The sequence below is a fragment of the Aplidium turbinatum genome, chromosome 15, assembly GCF_918807975.1.
Source record: "Aplidium turbinatum chromosome 15, kaAplTurb1.1, whole genome shotgun sequence".
Classification (NCBI taxonomy): domain Eukaryota; kingdom Metazoa; phylum Chordata; class Ascidiacea; order Aplousobranchia; family Polyclinidae; genus Aplidium; species Aplidium turbinatum.
Window position 1 is genome coordinate 15,942,135 of NC_137486.1, and position 20,654 is coordinate 15,962,788.

Sequence of the window (20,654 nt, forward strand, 5' to 3'; positions counted from 1 at the left end):
CTCTGTTGCTGCAAATACCTTTGAAATTCCTTAACGTTAACTCGTTCAACGCAGACAGCCAAACCCATAGACATTGAGTGGGTTTGGTGCTTGAGCGAGTATGCCAACTTCAATGCCAGCGTAACTTAAACCTCATAATTTTCTTGTTCGTCTTAATCCGATTTTCGAAGCCGCACCGGCTCTTGAGTCATGTCGTATGACGTCATTTTGAAAATAGCATACATTTTCTCTAGTTGCTTGTCTTATTTTTTTGGCCACAACTTTTTAGTTTAAATCTTTTTTATTTTCATAAATTTTACAATCATTTGCTCGAGTGTGAACCTTACATGATCCTGAAAAAATAAACGGAAAATGTCACGATACCTCTTCGGGTGACCTACTGATCGGGCTGTAGTGGTTCCCGGACAGCAGATCAACCGTTTAATTTTTACATTGATTCAACGTCTGAAGACGTCTACATTGATCTAAAAACGTGGAATCAATGTAAAAAAACGCTGATTTGCTGCCTGGGCTGTGGTTGGGTTGACCGTTTTATTCTAATTTGATATTATTACGAGGTTGATGAAGTGACGCTTTTTAGTCGGATTGTGATAGATAAGCTTTTAATTTTACTTTAAGTTGGTTCAACCGATGGCCATAAAATGTGCAACTCACTATAACGACAGAGGAAATCTTATTCTTCGTACTTATAAGGAATTCCAACCCAAACTATTCGCTTTCTTGATCTCTTGATGTTCTTTTTTTTGAATTAATTTCTTATGACTCTTGAATCATGGCAATGCGCTCAAACTGATTTTGTAATATTTGGTCATGAAAACAGAAAATCTCTACAAAGCATGCATGGGTTACCTTCACTCACATACATCATACATTTAAGTTACGCGGATCAAGCATCTACTGATGTTTGATCAACGTAATTTGATATTTTTTTTCATATTTGGTGCTATTAAGACTGGGCAATCTCGGGTATTAACATTCATAAGAAGAAAATAGAGAATGTAATGAGAGCTTAAATCAAATATAGTAATTACTCTCTATTAAAGCTCTAGTGAGCTCTAATTACTTTAATGAAAGCTTAAGTATGGAAATGAGTCGCAAGTGCACAATTGCCTTGTATTTTGTGCATGCATAATCTTGGAACTGGAATCTTACTGAGCCTCGTTTCCTTGATGGTTGATCATAATTTTGGTTATGGACATTGGACATTTGCATTTCATTTAAAATTTATATTAGTTTTGCATCGTTTGGAAAATAAAAACTGTACTTATGAATACCGGGCAGTGTCGTACCATGCCTAATGCCTCAATAAGGTCGCATTATACGTTCCCAATGCGTAACCTCTTATTTGTTGAACGCCTATTTGTACGAATAACCATTTGCGTTGAAATAATGCATTCCTAATATGTTATTTTAACATGTATCCTTGTACCAAAGTACGTGGCATTTCAGGTGACATATATGATGTAGCTTTCACATTACTTGACGTTATTGGACCGTTGTTGAGACAATGGATGCCTTGTGTTTATTTTTTAAATATTTGAGCTGTCACGGTGGATGTTGCTACACAGTGTAATCATGCCGTTCCATCAATGCACTGCAGCTAAGGCCAGTTCTTGCTTGCATACTTTGCTCCTGGATTTACTCTCAAAACATCTTCTACTCCATCACAGGAGGAGTACAGACGTGAAGGCATCGATTGGAAGTTCATTGACTTTGGCTTGGATCTACAACCTTGTATCAATCTCATCGAAAGCCAGGTAAAAAGTTTTTTGCAAAGGTCGGGTTTCACCGGTAGGTTTGATAGAGTCCCAGTTTTGTTTGAATAAGGTTGTTCCAACTCCAACTAAGCTAAACATCTTCAAACGCTTCCGTTCAGCGCTGTACTCTTGCCAAGAATAATTTGATCTAAAGAAGAAAATTTTTTTTACAATAAATACGAATGTTTTTATGTTAAGAAATGTTGCATTTTAATCACACCGAATCGCTTTGTTGTCCAATGCATTTGTTTATTTTTTCCAAAAGAAATAAAGGTTTATGTACATTAGAGCAAAATTATTTCTCTCGCAAAGTTACGCCAATCATAGTTATCTTAAACTAAACTTTAGGATCAAATTTTGACTTTGAAATAATCGTTCTAATGTTCATCTTTGCAGTCTAATCCTCCTGGTATCTTGTCTCTCCTGGATGAAGAGTGCTGGTTCCCGAAAGCGACCGACAAAACGTTTGTGGAAAAGATTTCCAAGCAGTTGGGCGACCACCCCAAGTTCCAACGACCAAAGCAATTGAAGGGAAGTTGCGACTTCTCCATCATGCACTACGCTGGAAAGGCAAGTCAGACAAATGTGTTCTCTTAAATTTGATTATACACCAGCTTCCAAATCATTCTCAAAGCTCTTGGAAGATTCTATTTTTCAGAAAGCTCTTGGACGTTGCTGTCTTTCTCAAAGCTCTTGGAAGATGCTGTCTTTCTGAAAGCTCTTGGAAGATGCTGTCTTTCTGAAAGCTCTTGGAAGATGCTGTCTTTCTGAAAGCTCTTGGAAGATACTGTCTTTCTGAAAGCTCTTGAAAGATGCTGTCTTTCTGAAAGCTCTTGGAAGATGCTGTCTTTCTGAAAGCTCTTGGAAGATGCTGTCTTTCTGAAAGCTCTTGGAAGATGCTGTTTTTCTGAAAGCTCTTGGAAGATGCTATCTTTCTGCAAGCTCTTGGAAGTTTCTATTATTCTGAAAACTTTTGAAAGTTTCTGTCTTTGAAGAAGCTTTTTTGTTTTCATTGTGACTGTAAGTATGCAATTTAAATCTCAGGTTGACTACATGGCAACGAAATGGCTGATGAAGAACATGGACCCATTGAATGACAACGTCACTGATTTGCTGCACAACTCCACCGACCAATTTGTCAGCAACATTTGGAAGGACAGTAAGTTGTTACTACATGCAGCAATGCTTTTTCAAAACGTCATCTGAAGTAAGTGTTTTCATAAGATTACAACTAGGCAGCTATTGTTATGAAAACATCTACTGCTTGAGTGCTAGTATCAATATGTGATGTTCAATCAAGTTATTGTTTTTATTATTTTAAACAATTCATTTTAATTTAATGTTGTTTGCAGTGTCCAAAGTGGTTGGTCTCGAGCAACTGACAGCTGCATCCTCAGAAAGCAAGTTCTCGAGCAGCACAGCATACAAGACAAAGAAGGGAATGTTCAGAACGGTTGGAGCTCTCTACAAGGATCAACTGCACAAGCTCATGGTGACCCTTCGCAATACCAACCCAAACTTCGTCCGGTAAGTGGAAATATAAAACACAAAAACTCTCTACGTCTTTAAACAGTTGTTATCTAGGAGTGGTCTTATTATTGTCGTCTTGAATATACAGTGAAGCGCACTTTTCACGCAAATAGTCTACCCAGTAAATCCAATTCATTTTTTTTTTGTAATAGCGTTGTCCCAGCTAAGGCATTTAGAGTGTAATCTTGTTTGGAAGATAGGAATAGTAATAATGGCGTTTATGCAACATCACATCCGCACCAAAACCTATCCTCCCAAATACCGTACATGGCGACTGCTAACTCAAATCCTGCTACTATGGTAGTCGGAATACTTAGTGCAACGTTTTCAAGCACGTTTTAAACCTTTTGAAATTTTATTCTTCCCCTGCGCTAATGACTGTGATGATGACATGCTTTATAAATGGGTTTGGCTGTGTATCAACGTGTGGGTTTATTTTGCTATGTCTTTACTGCAAACTGATTGACATTGGTTGAATAAATTGGTTGCCCTTCTTAGATGCATCATCCCGAACTACGAGAAGAGAGCCGGAAAGATAAACGCTCATCTTGTTCTGGAGCAACTCCGATGCAATGGTGTCTTGGAAGGAATTCGAATCTGCAGACAAGTCAGTACTTAACTACTTATTGCGGAATAATTATTACAAGTTTTCAGCATGATACGATTTTCACATGTTTAATTTTTACACGAATGTTTCACATTGTTCAGCGTAGTGATCTCCGACTGAGGAGTAAAATGGTTGGAACGCTTTGTCAATCAATGCAAAAAATTAAAGAGCCCAAAATGTAGGTGCCAAACTTATGTTTAGCAAACGTTTTAAAAACTAAACTGTTCTTTCTTCCGCACTGAAGTGATTCAAATAGTAGCACTGTGGATGGGAACAGTTTAGTTTTCGAAACGTTTGCTGATCATGAGTTTAGTGCCTACATTTTGGGTCTTTATTTTAAAATTAGATTAAGCCATTGTGTACTGTGGTACTACGACAGTTTATCGAACGACAGTTCATCGAACGACAGTTTATCGAACGACAGTTTATCGAAACGACAATTTATCGAACGACAATTCATCGAACGACAGTTTATCGAAACGACAGTTTATCGAAACGACAGCTTATCGAACGACAGTTTATCGAACGACAATTTATCGAACGACACAGGGCCGTAGCCAGACCGCAGAGCAAAGGGGGCCAACTTTTTTTAAGGGGGGCCGAAAAAATTTAAATGGGCAAAATCATTATAAATGTAGCTGTTGCTCTTGAATGTTTGGATTTTGCCAGGGGGGGGCGGATTTGTTTTTAAGGGGGCGAGGCCTCCTTGGCTCCCTGCTGGCTAGGGGCCTGGAACAACAGTTAATCGAAAACCTAACTCCTAAAACCTAACCCTAACCCCCAACCCCTAATCGTAACCCTAACCCTTAACCCCCAACCACTAACTCCTAACCACTAACTCCTAACCACTAACCCCTAACCTTAACCCTACTTCTTAACCCCCAACCCCTAACCCTACCCCTAACCCTTAAACTCCAACTCCCAACCACTAACCCCTAATTCTAACCTTAACTCTTAACCTCTAGCCCCTAACTCCTAGCCTCTAGCCCCTTCGATGAATTGTCGTTCGATGAACTGTCGTTTCGATAAACTGTCGTTCGATGAACTGTCGTTTCGATGAACTGTCGTTTCGATAAACTGTCGTTTCGATGAATTGTCGTTCGATAAACTGTCTTACGATAAACTGTCGTTCGATGAACTGTCGTTCGATGAACTGTTGTTCGATAAATTGTCTTTCGATATACTGTCGGGTCACGGTGTACTGTAGTGCTGAAAAATTATTGCATGCTTTGAACAGGATGCGGTTTTCACATGTATGTGTTTTTTCAGCCAGTCTTACATACTCTAAAGTCTAAAGTAAACTAAAGGTTGGACCAAAAAGAATAACGCCAATTTTGGGCATCGAAGTGATTATTAAAGCGTAGACCTATGTTTTTGCAACAATCCCCATCAATGTAAGGCAAGTTAGACAAACAGGATTTGGTTTTCTCTGTTCGAAGGTCTCAACTTTTGTGAATTGCAGCAATGATTTAAATGTTAGTTGGCTGCATGGCCAAGTGGTGAGAGCCTTAGTATCACGCTCGAAAGAACGCCATTCGATACCGCTCAAGAGTATGGGGCATGGAAAGCCATTGAAAGTGGTATTTGAAGGCATGCCTAAAAGTGGACTAGAAGATTGTCTTATTTGCCTTCCCGTCCAATTAATCTAAACATTTGACCAATGGACGTAAGCCTGGATGCGACGAATGATTTAAATATTTCTTGAAACTTTTTTTTTGCTAAACCATGACAAGTCTAACCGTGTAACTGTAAATCTTTTGCTTTAGGGTTTCCCTAATCGAGTCCCATTCCAAGAGTTCCGTCAGCGTTATGAGATCCTCACCCCCAACGTGCTTCCCAAAGACATTATGGATGGCAAGAAGGCCGCGATCAAGATGATCAATGCTCTTGATCTGGATGAGAACCTTTTCAGGATCGGCCAGAGCAAGATATTCTTTCGCGGCGGAGTGCTGGCTCACTTGGAAGAAGAGCGAGACTTGAAATTGACCGACATCATCATCCAATTCCAAGCCCAGTGCAGAGCCTACCTTGCTCGAAAGTAGGTTCACTCTTGATAAACAACATAGCTTTTTATGAACAAAAGGAAACGTACATTTTATTAAACTCCACATTCAAAATATAAACGGAAATTAAAAAAAAAAAATTAACAAATTAAAATTTCTATTTGAACGCACACTTGAGTGAAATTTTCGTGCACATCACTACGCTCTAAGAGTAAGAGAAGGGGGGGGGGGGGGGCTATACAGACCCGTGCACAGACATTTTGCAGAAAGACATTTTGCCGAAAAGACATTATGCCGAAGGACATTTTGCCGAATGGACAAATTGCCGAAAGGACTAATTGCCGAATGGACTAATTGCCGAAAGGACTAATTGCCGAATGGACAAATTGCCGAAACAATTTGGAAAAAAAATTACTTTAAAGTGACACAAAATCTCGTTACTATGCAAGCAGTGCCTTTGAAATAGAATTACTTTGCTACTATTGTTTGCCTTCGTTCCATCGCTTTGGAATATGCACGATCGAGTTGTTGATGATCTTCCTCGTACCAACAATTCCATCGAAGGATGGCACCATGCTTTCGACCAACGAGTCTCCATCACACACCCCACGATACGTCGACTGACAGTAAAGTTGATCAAGGAACAATCGCACAACGAACTAATCCTGAAGCATTTATCAACTTGCGTTCAATTGGCGCCACCAAATAAAAATATAAGGTTGTGAACGATAGACTAAAACACATTGTGGAGAATATCGATACATATAACACTTCTGTCGGATATTTACGCGCTGTCGCACATAATTTGTGAGTAAAATCTGTTTGTGAATGATATTTATGTGTTATTAGGTTATGACAATACATATAATAGCCTACATTTGTATAATTTCGGCAATTTGTCCAATCGGCATTAAGTCCTTTCGGCAATTAGTCCTTTCGGCAAAATGAGTTTCGGCAAAATGTCCATTCGGCAAAATGTCTTTCGGCAAATGGGTTTCGGCAAAATGTCTTTCGGCAAAATGGGTTTCGGCAAAATGTCTTTCGACAAAATGTCCGGGTACCATACAGACCACCTCATGGTATGGAAGGCCTAGTTTCTATCGATGACGACACCAGGCAGTGGCTAATCAACGGATGCCCTGACATATAGCGACAACACGAGAGAAGAAGAATAAGAAAAAACTTTGATTTTTTAACAGCCAATGTCATACTTGGCGTCAGACACAGGAGCAGGAAAAAATTGGAATTATATCGTATTTTAAATCTCGTTATATTAAGAATATGTACAAGGAATACTTGTCAGATTACTGTAGTTTTTAGAATTGTGAATAAAAGCTTTACCGTTATAAAGATAGCCTGTGCACAAACTCAAATCATCCAAGAGTAAAATGTTGATTCCTTTTTCTTCAGGAACTTCGCTAAGCGAAAGAACCAACTCCGTGCGATCCGTGTCATCCAAAGAAATGGACTCGCCTACCTCAAGCTTCGCAACTGGGCTTGGTGGAGACTCTTCACGAAGGTCAAACCTCTGCTCCAAGTTACACGTCAGGAGGAGGACCTCAACGCGAAAGAGCAAGAGCTTAAGATGGTGCAAGAGAAGAAGGATGAACTCGAGAAGACACTGACTGATATTGAAAAGAAATACGCTCAGGTGTTTATGCATTTTTACCTCTTAAACAGTTACAAACGTGAACGCAGGGGTTGTCAGTTGAATAAAATTACCTCGCTGGGGTAGGCTGAAAAACTATAATTTTTTAACTTAAAAAAAGATGTTCTAAAAAGCTGACAAATGGATCTAAAATCATTTCCCAGAATTTGAGGGCGGCCCCCACTTAAAGACATGCCTGAAGGTGGAAGATTGTCTTCCTTGCCTTCCCATTCACTTAATTCAAATCTTCAACCTCCGGATTTAAGCTTGGTTACAAAAAAAACTAAATTAAAGCAATGTTTGAACAGGTCAGCGATGAAAAGCATCAGTTGGCAGATCAGCTTCAGGCGGAACAAGAAATTTGGACCGAAACTGAAGAGATGAGAGCTCGACTTGCTGCCAAGAAGACAGAGCTGGAAGAAATCCTTCGTGATCTTGAAAACAGATTAGACGACGAAGAAGAGAGGAATCAGTCACTGATGACAGAGAAGAAGAAGATGCAGATCAACATTAAGGTGTGCTTTCGTCCATATAGTGAAAAATTGATAAACATTTCTCTAACCTTACATTCATTACCGTTTTCATTTGATTTTGGATACCATGGTAAGTTGTTTTTCTTCACACTCGTTAATCTTTCAGGATCTTGAAGAGCAGCTGGATGAAGAAGAAGCTGCGAGACAAAAGTTGCAGCTGGACAAAGTGACTCTTGATGCGAAATGCAAGAAGATGGATGAAGATCTAAGCATGATGGAGGATGCGCAAGCCAAGGTACGGAAGAACGCAAGAGTTTTTTACACTGATTGAGATGGAGGAGATCTCTGCAAATGTCAGGACTTTGAGTAATTAGTAATTTATTCTCAGGTTCAAAGAGAAAAGAAGGTTCTAGAAGACCGCCTGACTGAGATGGAAAATTCACTCGGAGATGAAAGTGAAAAAGCTAAAATGCTTAGCAAGCTCAAAAATAAGGTATTGAAATCAAGTTAATTCTTTATGAACCATCACAACTATTAGTCTCCGTATCTATGTTGTATGTTATACAGTATCCGGATGTGTAAAAATCTTGTATGCTTTTGTCTTAAAGAATAAATGCATAAACTTACGTTGCTTTGCTATGAATACCATTGAATTGTTAGGTTCCAGTATAATGCAGTGGACTGGAGGCCTTGATGCGTTTCGGGAAAGGAAATACAGTTTTCGTGAAGCTTTTATAAACTTGTCGACGATAAAACTTGTTAAAACCGTAAGAGTGTTACAGCTAGATTGATATTAGATAAGAGATTTACATTGGCCACCAATATATCTTCTCTCGGATTGCCCGTTTAAAATATTTTAATTCAGCAATTTCTTTGTGTCGTAGAATGAGAGCATCATTTCCGATCTTGAAGAGCGTCTGAAAAAAGAAGAGAAACTCCGCCAAGAGTTGGAGAAGATCCGCCGACAACTGGAAGCGGAAATTGCGGATCTTCGTGATCAGATAGCGGACCTTCAGATGCAGGTGGAGGAGCTCCATGTTCAAAATCAACGAAAAGACGAAGAAATTTCTGCCCTTCAAGAAAGGTACTTAGGAAAATGTCATGATTTTACCCCCTGTCACAAAAATTCGGATCAATACAATGGACGAGATTTAATCGCTTGCACGAGTACTCATATGAATGGTCAAGCGGTAAGGAACTGACTGCTGCTCGGAAGGATCTCTGTTTCGCATCTTCATTTACACAAGAGAGATTTTTGTAAACACACAATAGCTGTGTCTTGTCAAGATACGTAACGACATGTTTGAAGACGGAGATGAAGATCAACCTCCTTGTCTTCCTATTCATTCGGGACAGGACAAAAGATGCCAAAAATATGTTTTCAAATTTTCTGTTATTTACGTTCTTATTTACAGATTCGACCAAGAACAAAGCGCGAAGAGCCAACTCTCGAAGAATCTTCGCGAAGTACAGAACGCCCACGCAGAGGTCCAGGAGGATCTGGAACAGGAGCGCTCTCAGAGGAACAAGGCAGAAAAACAGAAGCGAGATTTAAGTGAAGAGTTGGAAGCCCTTAAATCCGAATTAGAAGATTCGCTCGACACCACCCAAGCTCAACAAGAACTCAAGTACGATCATTTAGTTATGTTTGATTTCTTTGTATTTGCTCATTAGTATGAGTGTTGTAGTAAATTGCATCTGTTCCTAATTTAATGATGAACTTCCCAGACAGCAAAATCCGTCATTTTTTTCATTAATGCAACGTCTGCAGACGTACAGTACATTAGTCTGCAACGTCTGCAGATGTTGAATCAATGTAAAAAGAATGGGTTTTGCTGTCTGGGTTATGGATATGTAACTTAGCCCGATTTTAAGTGATGCCTAGTATTATTGGCTACCGAAGATGGCTGAACGATACTTCATAGCTTTTGATGGCTTGCACCATGTGGTTGAAGTAAAAAGAAGCGAGAAAATGATCGTGATCATTGTACAGGTCGCAACGCGAACGTGATCTTGAGAATCTGAAGCGAACCTTGGAGAGCGAGAGCCAATCTTACGACACCCAGCTTCAACAAATGAGGCAAAAGCACACCGCCCAGACAGAGCAATTCCAAGAAGAACTTGATGGGTTGAAGAGGGTACGTAATGGCAAGATGATCGATGTAAACGTTGTACCGCACCGTGGCTGTCTGTTAACTCCTACACGTCTTTCAGACCAAAACCGCACTTGAAAAAACGAAGCACGCTCTGGAGTCCGAGAATCAAGAGCTCCAAGAAGATTTGCGTATTATCACCGGAGCGAAAGCAGATTCCGAAACGAAACGACGCAAGCAAGACCAGCAACTTCAAGATTACAGTGCAAGGCTTCAGGACACCGAACGCCAGCGCAACGATCTTCAGGACAAATGCAACAAATCCCACGTGTGTATACTGTATACTGGAGCATATCATCATTGAGTTTTTTTTAACTTGTCGGTTTCACAGGCATTTCTACCCTCGTGGGTCCTACTCCAAGTGGCTGGCTAGCCGCAAGCATTGCAGATTTCACATTGGATTTCCACTTGTCGCGGTCGCAAGGTTTCAGATCTCAATAAATGTCACTCTCGTCGGTTATAAAGTATGATCTTTGAAGTTGACTTTGGCGGACCAATCCCGAGTCTTCCTTATTTACAAGGAAGAGACAACAATCTTTGATTTTCAAGATTTTGAAAATCCGATGATGGAATCTTTTTCTTTCCCTTTGGGCGGTTTTTTTTTCACACTTGAACTCTTCAATTTCAGCTTGAAATCGAAAGCTTGACGCAGAATCTTGAGCAAGTCGAAGCCCAGCTTTCCCGCTCACAGAAAGAAGCTTCCCAACTTGACAATCAACTACAAGAGACACAGGTTCGTCGTTGAAATTTTGCTTCCTAGTCATTTGTCTTCCCAGTGTCTTTATGATGCAACAACTGCTCACTTATTTTTTTTCTTCCCATTTCGTCGAGCAGACTCAAAGTCAGGAGGAGACCCAGGCGAAGTTGAAGCTGGTTAATCGCATTCGAGCATTGGATGATGAGAAGGCATCACTGGAGGAGCAACTGGAAGAGGAAGAAGAAGCAAAGAAAAGCGTTGAGAAGCAACTTTACTCTGCCAACAATGCTGTAAGAACAAAACTGTTGCACAATCGTTTGTATGATAACCACTGTACTCAGAATGCAAAATCAGCCATTTTTACATGTAAAAATGTAATCAATGTAAAAATGTCAGATTTTGCTGTCTGGGTAGTTTGATCTATGCTTTTTTCTTATCCACGGTTAAATTTTATATTGAGCACTTTATCTTCAAAATGAGATAAGAAAAATCTAACTTAAAATTATATTTTTTAGCTTCAAGATCTTCGAAAGAAGATGGAAGCTGATGGAGAGGCTATTGATCAGTTGGAGGAGTCTAAGAAGAGACTTCAACGAGAGCTTGAGGATCGGAACATGCAGCTTGAAGAAAAGAGTGCTCAAGCAGACAAGGTACTACAGTTTTCTCTTGATGTTTTCGACTTCCAGCTAATTTATTTTAACGCTGTCATTTTATTTATTTACTTTATTGCTGGATTTTTACCACAAGTTTAATTGAAGCGCCGTTTGCCTTCATTTATGTTATTTCACGTAAAATCGACAGAAAATCGGGTTTCAATCGTCTTCGTTTCATACAACACTGAAATAAATTTGCATCGTTTTTACGTTCCACTAACGTTGTTTTTCAGCTGGAAAAAACCAACAAGAGATTGCAAGGAGACGTCGACGACTTCTCAGTGGAATTGGATCACAATCGGTCGATGATTTCTCAGTTGGAGAAGAAGCAGCGACAGTTCGACAAAGCGCTCGCCGACGAACGCTTGGTGTCGGCCAAGTTCGCCGAGGAACGGGATCAGGCCGAGCGCACCGCGCGCGAGAAAGAAACGAAGTCGATCTCTCTCAGCCACGAAAGGGATGAACTCAAAGACCGGGTATGGCCAGAGACGACGAATCCGGGCCCTTTTCAAATTAAAAAAAAGTTATATAAATCTTTTTGTTTTTTAAACCGTCATTCTAGTTCTGTGGATCGTGGTCTGTTGTTAACACATTAACATCACATTTCAATTAACAATAAACATTTTCTTTTTTTTTAGATTGATGAGCTTGAACGGATTCGACGCACCCAGCAACTTGAGCTCGATGAGGTGATCAGTTCAAAGGACGCTTCCGGTGAGTAAATTGATGCCACTTTCGTATCCTACGTTGTTGCGACTTGATCAGGCGTGATTGCTATCCCACTCAGCAAAAGTTGACTTTTTTATATTGTTTCAATGTCTAGCCATGCTAAAACAATGTGAAAAATGTCAAGTTTAGATAATATTATGTAAAAAGTCAACCTGTGTGGGCTGGGTGACGTCATTGATTTCTTAGATGATTTATGTCGTTGGTTTATGACGTCATCAAAGTAATGTCAAACATTGATTTATTGATGTATTTGCTATCGTAACCACATCATCGCAATTTTTTAATTCCGTCAAAGCACAAATTCCTCCGCGGTGGAGTGACGACATCTCGTTTGTTCTTCCTCCCATCCAGGGAAGAGCGCTCACGAACTGGAGCGTAGCAAGCGCGTGGTTGAGCAACAACTCGAGGAGATCCGAAGCCAACTCGAAGAGACAGAAGACGAGCTCCAAGTAACTGAGGACGCCAAGCTGAGGCTCGAAGTGAACCTTCAAGCTGCGAAGGCGAACTTTGAACGCGAGCTACTGGCTCGCGAGGAACAGGCTGAAGAGAAGAGACGAAGCATTGTGAAGCAAGTACGTCTGGTTGCTGACGTGGAAATTCTATGTTGTTGGTCTTTTTGTTGCCAGAGCTTCTCTTGGCTTTTTGCTTTTGTCAGTGCTTGATGTTTTTGATAATTTTACGTTTTTATTTATTTTTATTTTCCAGCTTCGTGAAATGGAAACGGAATTGGAAGATGAAAGAAAGCAGAAGAGCGCCGCTCTTGCAGCCAAGAAGAAAATAGAGATGGATTACAACGACCTTGAGAACCACATTGAAGGCGCTAACAAGGCTAAGGACGACGCTATCAAGCAGCTGAAGAAAGCCCAGGTATGACTGCTGTCATACAACGATACGCTTTTTGTATAATGGGAAGAGAAGTCCAAAAGTTTTCCATACGTTTTTCATGTCCCATCCTAACTGATGTCTAGTGGTTGATAACTTGGAAAAAGGGAACCATAATGCGGCGACCAGACTCAATCATTTTATTAAGTGTCTTCTTCAGGCACAGTGGCGTGCTCTCGATAGGTATCCGACCGAATCCTTACGAGCGTGAAGTAGACCTTGTCGCCACTCGACCGAGTTTGATTGCCATTTTACAACGTCGTGATCGTTTCAAACGATTCCTTCCAGAATCAACTGAAGGAGTACAACCGTGACATCGATGACATTCGCCAGTCGCGAGACGAACTCCTCATCTCGGCTCGTGAGAGCGAAAAGAAGGCAAAGAACCTGGAAGCGGACTTGATGCAAGCCCAGGAAGACCTATCCGCATCCGAGCGACAACGAAGAGCTGCGGAAATGGACAGAGACGAGCTTCAAGATGAACTCAGCGGCGGAATAAAAGACAAGTGCGTAAAATTGAAGTTTTGATGTAAGAAGTTGGGCAATTAGTGATGTACCACTTTGGATGTCTCTGTGGAATATTCACCAAAAACAATAGACACAACATACCAAGCAACGCAATCGGAATCAGCTTGGTTTTGTAGACACAAACTAAATTAAATAAGTACATCGAATTCTAAGCCAACATTGTGCCTTTGAATGAAAGTATGACAGTAAGAATTTACATGTTAAGTTATTCTGAAACTGTAAGCGACGCCTCGGAACAGGGAACCTCAAAATCAGAAGAAAAAAATGTTTGAAAAAAGGTTTGAACAGCATATCTGAATAACCAGTTTTTAACGCAAAGATTTTCACATCTAATGCTGTTGCACAAGCAACTGCCGACAATGCTTTTCATATACCGTGTTTGTTAAAAGTGTTGAATAGAGCCGCATGTGCTAACGCTGTTTGCATTTCTGTCGGATTGGCTTGAACCTTCAAACAAAACCGTTTTCGTGTCTACGTTCTCCTCTCATCTTCACTGGTGATCTCAGATCACTTCAAGCGGATGAACGTCGTCGTCTGGAACTTCAAGTCAGCGAACTGGAGGACGAAAAGGAAGAGCTAGAGTCCTCACTCGAAATGATGGATGAAAAGATGAGGAAGCTAACGGTAGGTTACATGGATAAGCTCTGATGATATTAAGCAAATTGAACAATACTGTGATTTTGCGTGAAGAATCTAATGACTGCACAAAGCATCACAAAAGGTGCAAGGTTTAGTTTCATTCACTTTTTTTTTTTTTGGTTGCTTGGATTTTATTTGATCTTCTTCTACAGTCCCAGAACGAACAGCTTGGCAACGAACTGTCTAGCGAACGCTCGGCTGCCCAGAAGCAGGAGAGCGCCAGAACTCACATGGAGCGACAGGTAAGCATCTACTGACGATGTCCAAATGAAACAGGTTTTTCCAGTTTCCTTGAAAATGTAAAGGAAACGTATAGGAGGCGTTAAACCTACAACTGTGCTCGATGCAAACGATTAGGCTAGATGTCTATTAATAAAAAACACTTCTTCGATTTAATCCCATTGCTTCAAAATCCACTTGTAGCTACATATGATTGATCTTGGCTTTTACACATCCCCTAATGCAATGCAATTGGACAATTTGGTCGTAAAAATAAAGTTTCTAACAAACTGTGTTGGCGACAGAACAAGGAGCTGAAGATTAAACTGAACGAGATGGAACAGACCATTCGGACCAAGCAGAAGAACGCCATCGCTGCACTGGAAGCCAAAATTGCCAGCGCCGAGGAGCAGCTTGAAAGTGAAGCGAGGTGCGTTTCTAGAAAGCATACCAGCGAGAATATCACTCTTTTATGGATCGACTCGACTTCTCTAGATATTGGATTAATGCAAACAAAAGGATTCATTTAATAAAAAATGAAGAGCCCAATAGTGGATGGTAAAATAATGTTCAGCAGACGTTTCGAAATCTAGACTGTTTTCGTTTTGAGTATATTAAATAAAGTTTGAAGATGAAAGCAGTTTAGTTTCCGAATCGTCTTCCTGAACATGAGTTTACTTTCTGCATTTTGGGCTTTTTATTTTTTACGATTTATTTGCTCCTTGACTGATAGGTGTTTGTGTATGCATCTTTGAGAAGTTTTTGAAGCATATTTCAGCACTTTCGGTCTTTGATCCAATGTTGGGTAGTTGTCGACATCAACTGCGAAAGGTTGTGTAGTCGTCAGTACTTTCCTTGATGAATTACAACGCTGCAAGCGTCAAACATGATCTGTGTGGCACCTACGCAGTAACGTACTGAACATCACCAAAGTCACACTTCAAGAATGCCGCTTGCGAGCGATAGAATTCAGAAGCTCAGATAGCATTTGAACCATGGCCTACAAAAGCAGATAGGCTTCAGAACTGAAGGCTTGTGCATGGTGTCTCAGCCATCTATTTTGGTAGGCCACGATTTGAACCGATGTGTCCAACCGCAGGGAACGAGCCGCTGCCAATAAGTTGGTTCGTCGTACGGAGAAAAAGCTAAAGGAAACGATGATGCAGATTGATGAAGAGCGCAGGCATGCCGACCAATACAAGGAACAGGTACGTGTGAATAAGGCGCAGTTGTAACCAATTTGGTTGTGAGTTTGTTTAATTTCTTCTAACAGCTAATAATGCATTTTGACGGCCTGCATGATTCCTTGTACCTCTGATGTGTTGGTACAGTTTAATGCGCGAGTACAACTTTCAGACGTTGCTTTACGGCGGTAAAAGCAACGTCAGCCGGAGTAACATTCAAAAGACAACAGACAATTTCATCGACTTTAGGATCACGATAGTTTAACTGATGAATAATGCGGAACCCAAAAAGGCTTTGTCGCTTAAATTTCAATCTTTGACTGCAGGTTGACAAGATAAATTCACGCGTCAAGACATTGAAGAGGCAGTTGGACGACACTGAAGAGGAGGTTTCGAGAGCTAATGCCGGCAAGAGGAAGCTGCAACGCGATCTCGACGACGCGAATGAACAGAATGAGACCCTACAGCGCGAAGTCAACCAGCTGCGCAACAAACTAAGGTGATTACCGCATGATAGCCGCTTGTTCGTGTGCGCCTTCCCCCTTGTGAGTGGTTTTGCTTGCTCTATTCCATTAAATTGCCATTTTAACGTATCCACAACTCACATAAAGACGAGAAGATCGGCATTGGGGATAACTTTTTATAACAAATCACGCTCTAAAGGTGAAGTGAAAGTTTAACGTCTCAGTTTTTGAAGTACTCTCGTGCTATCACCAGAAAATAAGCTTGGGGTCAACGTTGTAATAAACGCAATAGAATAGTAAAAAAGCATGCGTTAATTTGTGTAGATATAGCGTAAAATGTGCATTTTTCACCTGAAAGGAAGAAGATATCTTTACTGTTATGGTTGTCCAATTGTGCTTTGTGTGTCACGTCTGTGTGATGTACACTTCAAAGTTATGCTGCAACTTAGTTGTAACTAAACCAGCTTGCGTAGGTTGTAGTGTTCTTTCAAGAGTGACTTTACCTATGCTTGGTCTACGGTTTCTTTCTACGTGTGGCAGAGATGCTTGCTCCCAACAGGACACTGTAAGGATTCTAATATGAATATCGTACGGTGCAAATAGGTTGCCAGTGGCGTTTGGTTCTTCTGTGAGTTTGCATACGTTTTCAAATCGCGCTTGGGTTCTGAGTCGCACCCCACGATTATATCCACGAGTTTCGGGACCCAACATCCATGCAAATTGTACAAGGTCGTGAAGTTGTCAGGGGTTCGCCATTCAGTGTGCGCAGGGAGTTGTCGCCTTGCTGTGATCGTCAGCAGCCTGTCTGGTTTTTCTGTAACCTCCACGTTATTCAACTAGGGCTGGTGGCATGTCCGGCTATGCCAGCAAAGGCCTCAAGTCGAAGGCAAAGTATGACACTGGCGGGTCTGAACAAGATGAAGAAGAGGAGGAGTAAAGGTAACGACCCCCCAGACGCTGCCCTCTGCATGGCTACCCCGAAAAAAATCATACTTTGTTGGTGATTGCGCTCAATAACAATTACTAATTTCCGCTTTGCTGCCAATGCTCTACATTGGATGAGGTGTCACAGTAGCAAAGTGGCTTTGAGTTCCCACTGTGTTGATGACAGCAAAGACATCACAAGCCTCAAGTTCGGCTGGCTTTGAAATCATCAACCATTCACGCCACATGCATGAGTATCATAATACTTTTGTTGTTTTTCTTTTCTCATCTTGCACGTTCGTGTTGTGTAGATTTTTATTTACCCTGTGTAGTTGTATCAACGTCAATTTCACCATTTTTTTGCAGCATTGTTAAACATTTGCGTTGTGTTTAGCATCACTTTTGCGCTTATCAACATTGGCCTGATGTAAGCAAACAATAATTGCCCCATACAGCAAATCAGTCGTTTTTTACATTGATTCAACGTCTGCAGATGTTACGTCCATGTAAAAATGATGGATTTGTTGTTTGGAGGTTTTGGGACAGTGAAAACGCTGAAGCTGTTGTGAATGGCTTGGCGCAGCATTTCAACGTTTCCGAATGTTGAAAAGACGTAAAATACGCATGTCTTGCCGCGCATGCAAATCCACACATAAAACATCATGGCATTTTGTTTCGCTCAGCGTAAAATCGTCGTCGTCGCCTCGACGACGACGAGCGTAAAATGATAACATTTTGAAGAAGAAACTGATTTTTACAACTTTTCACAAAACAAATACTTTACATCACAACAACGTTGTGAGCGGTTGAAGCAGTGTAAACGATGTTTTGTTCGATGGTGCACATCAGGTTCCCATTACCGTCCCAGTTCTCCCATCAGTCCTGCCATGGGTACCAAAGCAGCCATGTCTGGTGAAAATTTGTCATCTTTCTTGGCTTGTGTTTGATTGCAAGTTATGTTGGCATTGTGTTATACTTTCGATCGTTCAACCTTGGTAACAACCAAATGTGCATGTCAAGCTTATGTTTCCAAAGTGAAGTTAACGATCATGTTTCGATTTAGAGCAAATGGTTTCTCTCATTATTTCAGAGTTGAAATGTTTTTTAAGTCTTTTCCTGGAATCCATCTTTATATTCTCGTTAAACTTCAATTCAACGTTTTTTTTTAAACTTCAAGTTAGTTTCGAAAATTTATAACTGCAGCCTCTGGCTATATACTACATCGCAACGATATATACCTGTACGTGTACATTTGTACAACCGACATAAATCTTACCGACATTTTATAACTGTAAATACAAGTTGTTTCTTTGGTACGTATGCTGTGATCACCTCATATTGAGCAGGTGAACTCAGCAAACAAATGATAAATTTTGTTTTGAGCTTTAGAGGGTTTAAACTAAAACTATTTGTTTGCTATTAGCCGACTAACTTGGCAAGGGACTAACTGTTATTTCAAATATTGTTGTTCCGCCACAGTTGTAAATGTGTTTGGTTTTCTTGTTCTGTGAAGTTAAACTGCAAATGCGCAAACGCCTGTTTTACTACGTCCCTCTAGTTTCATTGAAGTCCTTTTGGGACTCTCTTTATGTTTTAGTTTTCAAACGTGCAAGGTAACAAGAGGTTACTACGTCCTAGTACGTTCATTCGACGCCAAAAGACACTGAAACAACGTTGTTTTCATCATTTGTTTATTGCAGACGCGGCAACGATTATCGCAGCACCAAGTCATCCCGGTATCGCCTCCATATGGAAGCCAACGACGATGCTGACAGCAATGATGGCGATGGAGAGGCTTCCAATGCTGCTGCCGGGGAATCGTAAACTGCTTCTCAATTTATCTTTTTTATATTTTCAATAGTACGCCGATGTACATATCCGAATTGCTGACCGGCGACCCACAGTTCCCGGTTTCTCGTTCACAATGTCAGATTTTGACTTGAGACCAAATAGAGCTTTTGATCGAGCTGTTGCTTAGCTAGCGCTAGTTTTGTTGTAAATTTTCACCATTCCTTGCACGTATATCATCTTTTGTACATACATTTTTGTGCCTTGCCGCGCTCGCGTATCTGCCCTTTCTCCGCTTTAGTGATGTCACTCGTCGATGACGTCACTGTGAGCTCAAAAGCGCTTCAAAGAATCTTGCTTGTCAAACCAACGTTTTTGGACACCGTAATAATTTTTTTGCACTTGTGACGTCACACGTCACCGGCTATCACGTGATCCTACAACATGATGTGGTGAGTTGCGATGACATCACTTCTTATTTTTCAAAAATTGTGCTGCAAATTATCGCGCATTGTGACGTCAGATTACCACTCGCATGTGCCCGATTGGCTTCCTTCTGCTCATTTAACGGTAGATTTCCGTGATGTAAATTTTTTCTGTTTTTTTTTCTGGCGTGGTCTGCATGTTGAAAGACCATTGCTTGTTAAACTGCTTTGTGTTGATTCTTGGTCAAAATACATTGTATAGATAATAGATATGTAAATGTGATAGCTGAAAAATATTTGCGCATTGTAAGAACCCTTGTAGCCTACTTCGAAATATACTATCACATCGCGCTATTGTCAATTTCTAGTCATGAAGTTAGTTTTTTACATTGATTTAACGTCTACAGACGCTAAATCAATGTAAAAAAGCCTCATTGCTGATTTGTATCGCGCTCTAATTAATTAGAATTCAGCCAGCTAATCAAACACTTTTTACATTGATTCAACGTGGAAAGACGAAGAAATGTCAAAAAGTGATTGATTTGCATGCTGGGAATGTGATTATTTTGCTGTAACATTTTAGCCTATTTCCAGCTTGCAAAAAGTTCTAATTTTCATCGATTCAACGTCTGGCGACGTCAAGGCGATGAAACCAGAGAAACTGCGAACCGGGTTATGTATCAAGTGATTTGGTCTGGAACGAAAAGAGTGTGTCTTAGCCGAATAATTACATCCTATGTTATTTCAACGTCGCTAAACGTTCAATTAAGATTGTAGTAATTTTTCGGTTGAGTTGTAATTAGTTGTAACCATGATTCTTGTAATCAAAGGTGATTGTACTAACTTTGCTACGTAATTAAACAAGACATTGATCACAGTACATTGCTGTGTGGATTATCAGTCACGCTATCAGAGTAAATCAGTCACCGTCTAGAAAGTATTGAGCAACTTTTTCCAATCCACGGACGCAAGGGTAGCTACTCACTGCTCAGCAAGAAAATCACTCCGGTTTTACATTGATTCAACGTTTGCAGACTTTGCCAGGTTTATGTAAATTTTCAGACATTTGATTTTTAATCACGTAGCTAGCTTCAAAAATTAATATTTTCTCGTGAACTCTAGCTTCAAAAGAAAAAAAATGTAAAAATTAATCACAAAGTATCAATTATGTGAAAGCCGTGACAAGATGCGACAAAAATTACTTAGGCTATCAATATGATGGTCTTAGCAAATTTAGGCTAATATGAATTGGCGCGCGCTACCAGTCAAAGAGGTTGTTGACAAATTGCTCGACGACAACCCGACACTAGGTTTACCGCCAGTTGTGGTGTTATGCGCTCCAGAGAAACCG

The 20,654-nt window shown here is 40.4% G+C and overlaps 1 protein-coding gene across 2 annotated transcripts in view; it reads left to right on the forward strand.

The window, feature by feature from the left end:
- LOC145784846 (uncharacterized) overlaps positions 1 to 20,183 on the forward strand; it is a 37,437-nt gene extending 17,254 nt beyond the window's left edge. For both annotated transcript variants that reach the window (XM_082596686.1, XM_082596687.1), the window contains exons 12-39: positions 1,671 to 1,757; positions 2,154 to 2,327; positions 2,802 to 2,916; positions 3,110 to 3,284; positions 3,786 to 3,894; positions 5,661 to 5,932; positions 7,308 to 7,548; positions 7,854 to 8,060; positions 8,185 to 8,313; positions 8,407 to 8,511; positions 8,903 to 9,102; positions 9,434 to 9,646; positions 10,012 to 10,156; positions 10,233 to 10,439; positions 10,800 to 10,904; positions 11,006 to 11,158; positions 11,384 to 11,518; positions 11,755 to 11,997; positions 12,160 to 12,235; positions 12,602 to 12,822; positions 12,956 to 13,117; positions 13,421 to 13,638; positions 14,167 to 14,284; positions 14,452 to 14,541; positions 14,824 to 14,948; positions 15,618 to 15,726; positions 16,029 to 16,201; positions 18,791 to 20,183. In XM_082596686.1, the coding sequence (XP_082452812.1) occupies positions 1,671 to 1,757; positions 2,154 to 2,327; positions 2,802 to 2,916; positions 3,110 to 3,284; positions 3,786 to 3,894; positions 5,661 to 5,932; positions 7,308 to 7,548; positions 7,854 to 8,060; positions 8,185 to 8,313; positions 8,407 to 8,511; positions 8,903 to 9,102; positions 9,434 to 9,646; positions 10,012 to 10,156; positions 10,233 to 10,439; positions 10,800 to 10,904; positions 11,006 to 11,158; positions 11,384 to 11,518; positions 11,755 to 11,997; positions 12,160 to 12,235; positions 12,602 to 12,822; positions 12,956 to 13,117; positions 13,421 to 13,638; positions 14,167 to 14,284; positions 14,452 to 14,541; positions 14,824 to 14,948; positions 15,618 to 15,726; positions 16,029 to 16,201; positions 18,791 to 18,914 (4,431 nt within the window). In that variant the 3' untranslated portion in view covers positions 18,915 to 20,183. The remainder of the gene's footprint in view (positions 1 to 1,670; positions 1,758 to 2,153; positions 2,328 to 2,801; positions 2,917 to 3,109; positions 3,285 to 3,785; positions 3,895 to 5,660; positions 5,933 to 7,307; positions 7,549 to 7,853; positions 8,061 to 8,184; positions 8,314 to 8,406; positions 8,512 to 8,902; positions 9,103 to 9,433; positions 9,647 to 10,011; positions 10,157 to 10,232; positions 10,440 to 10,799; positions 10,905 to 11,005; positions 11,159 to 11,383; positions 11,519 to 11,754; positions 11,998 to 12,159; positions 12,236 to 12,601; positions 12,823 to 12,955; positions 13,118 to 13,420; positions 13,639 to 14,166; positions 14,285 to 14,451; positions 14,542 to 14,823; positions 14,949 to 15,617; positions 15,727 to 16,028; positions 16,202 to 18,790) is intronic.
- Positions 20,184 to 20,654: the final 471 nt, after the last annotated feature.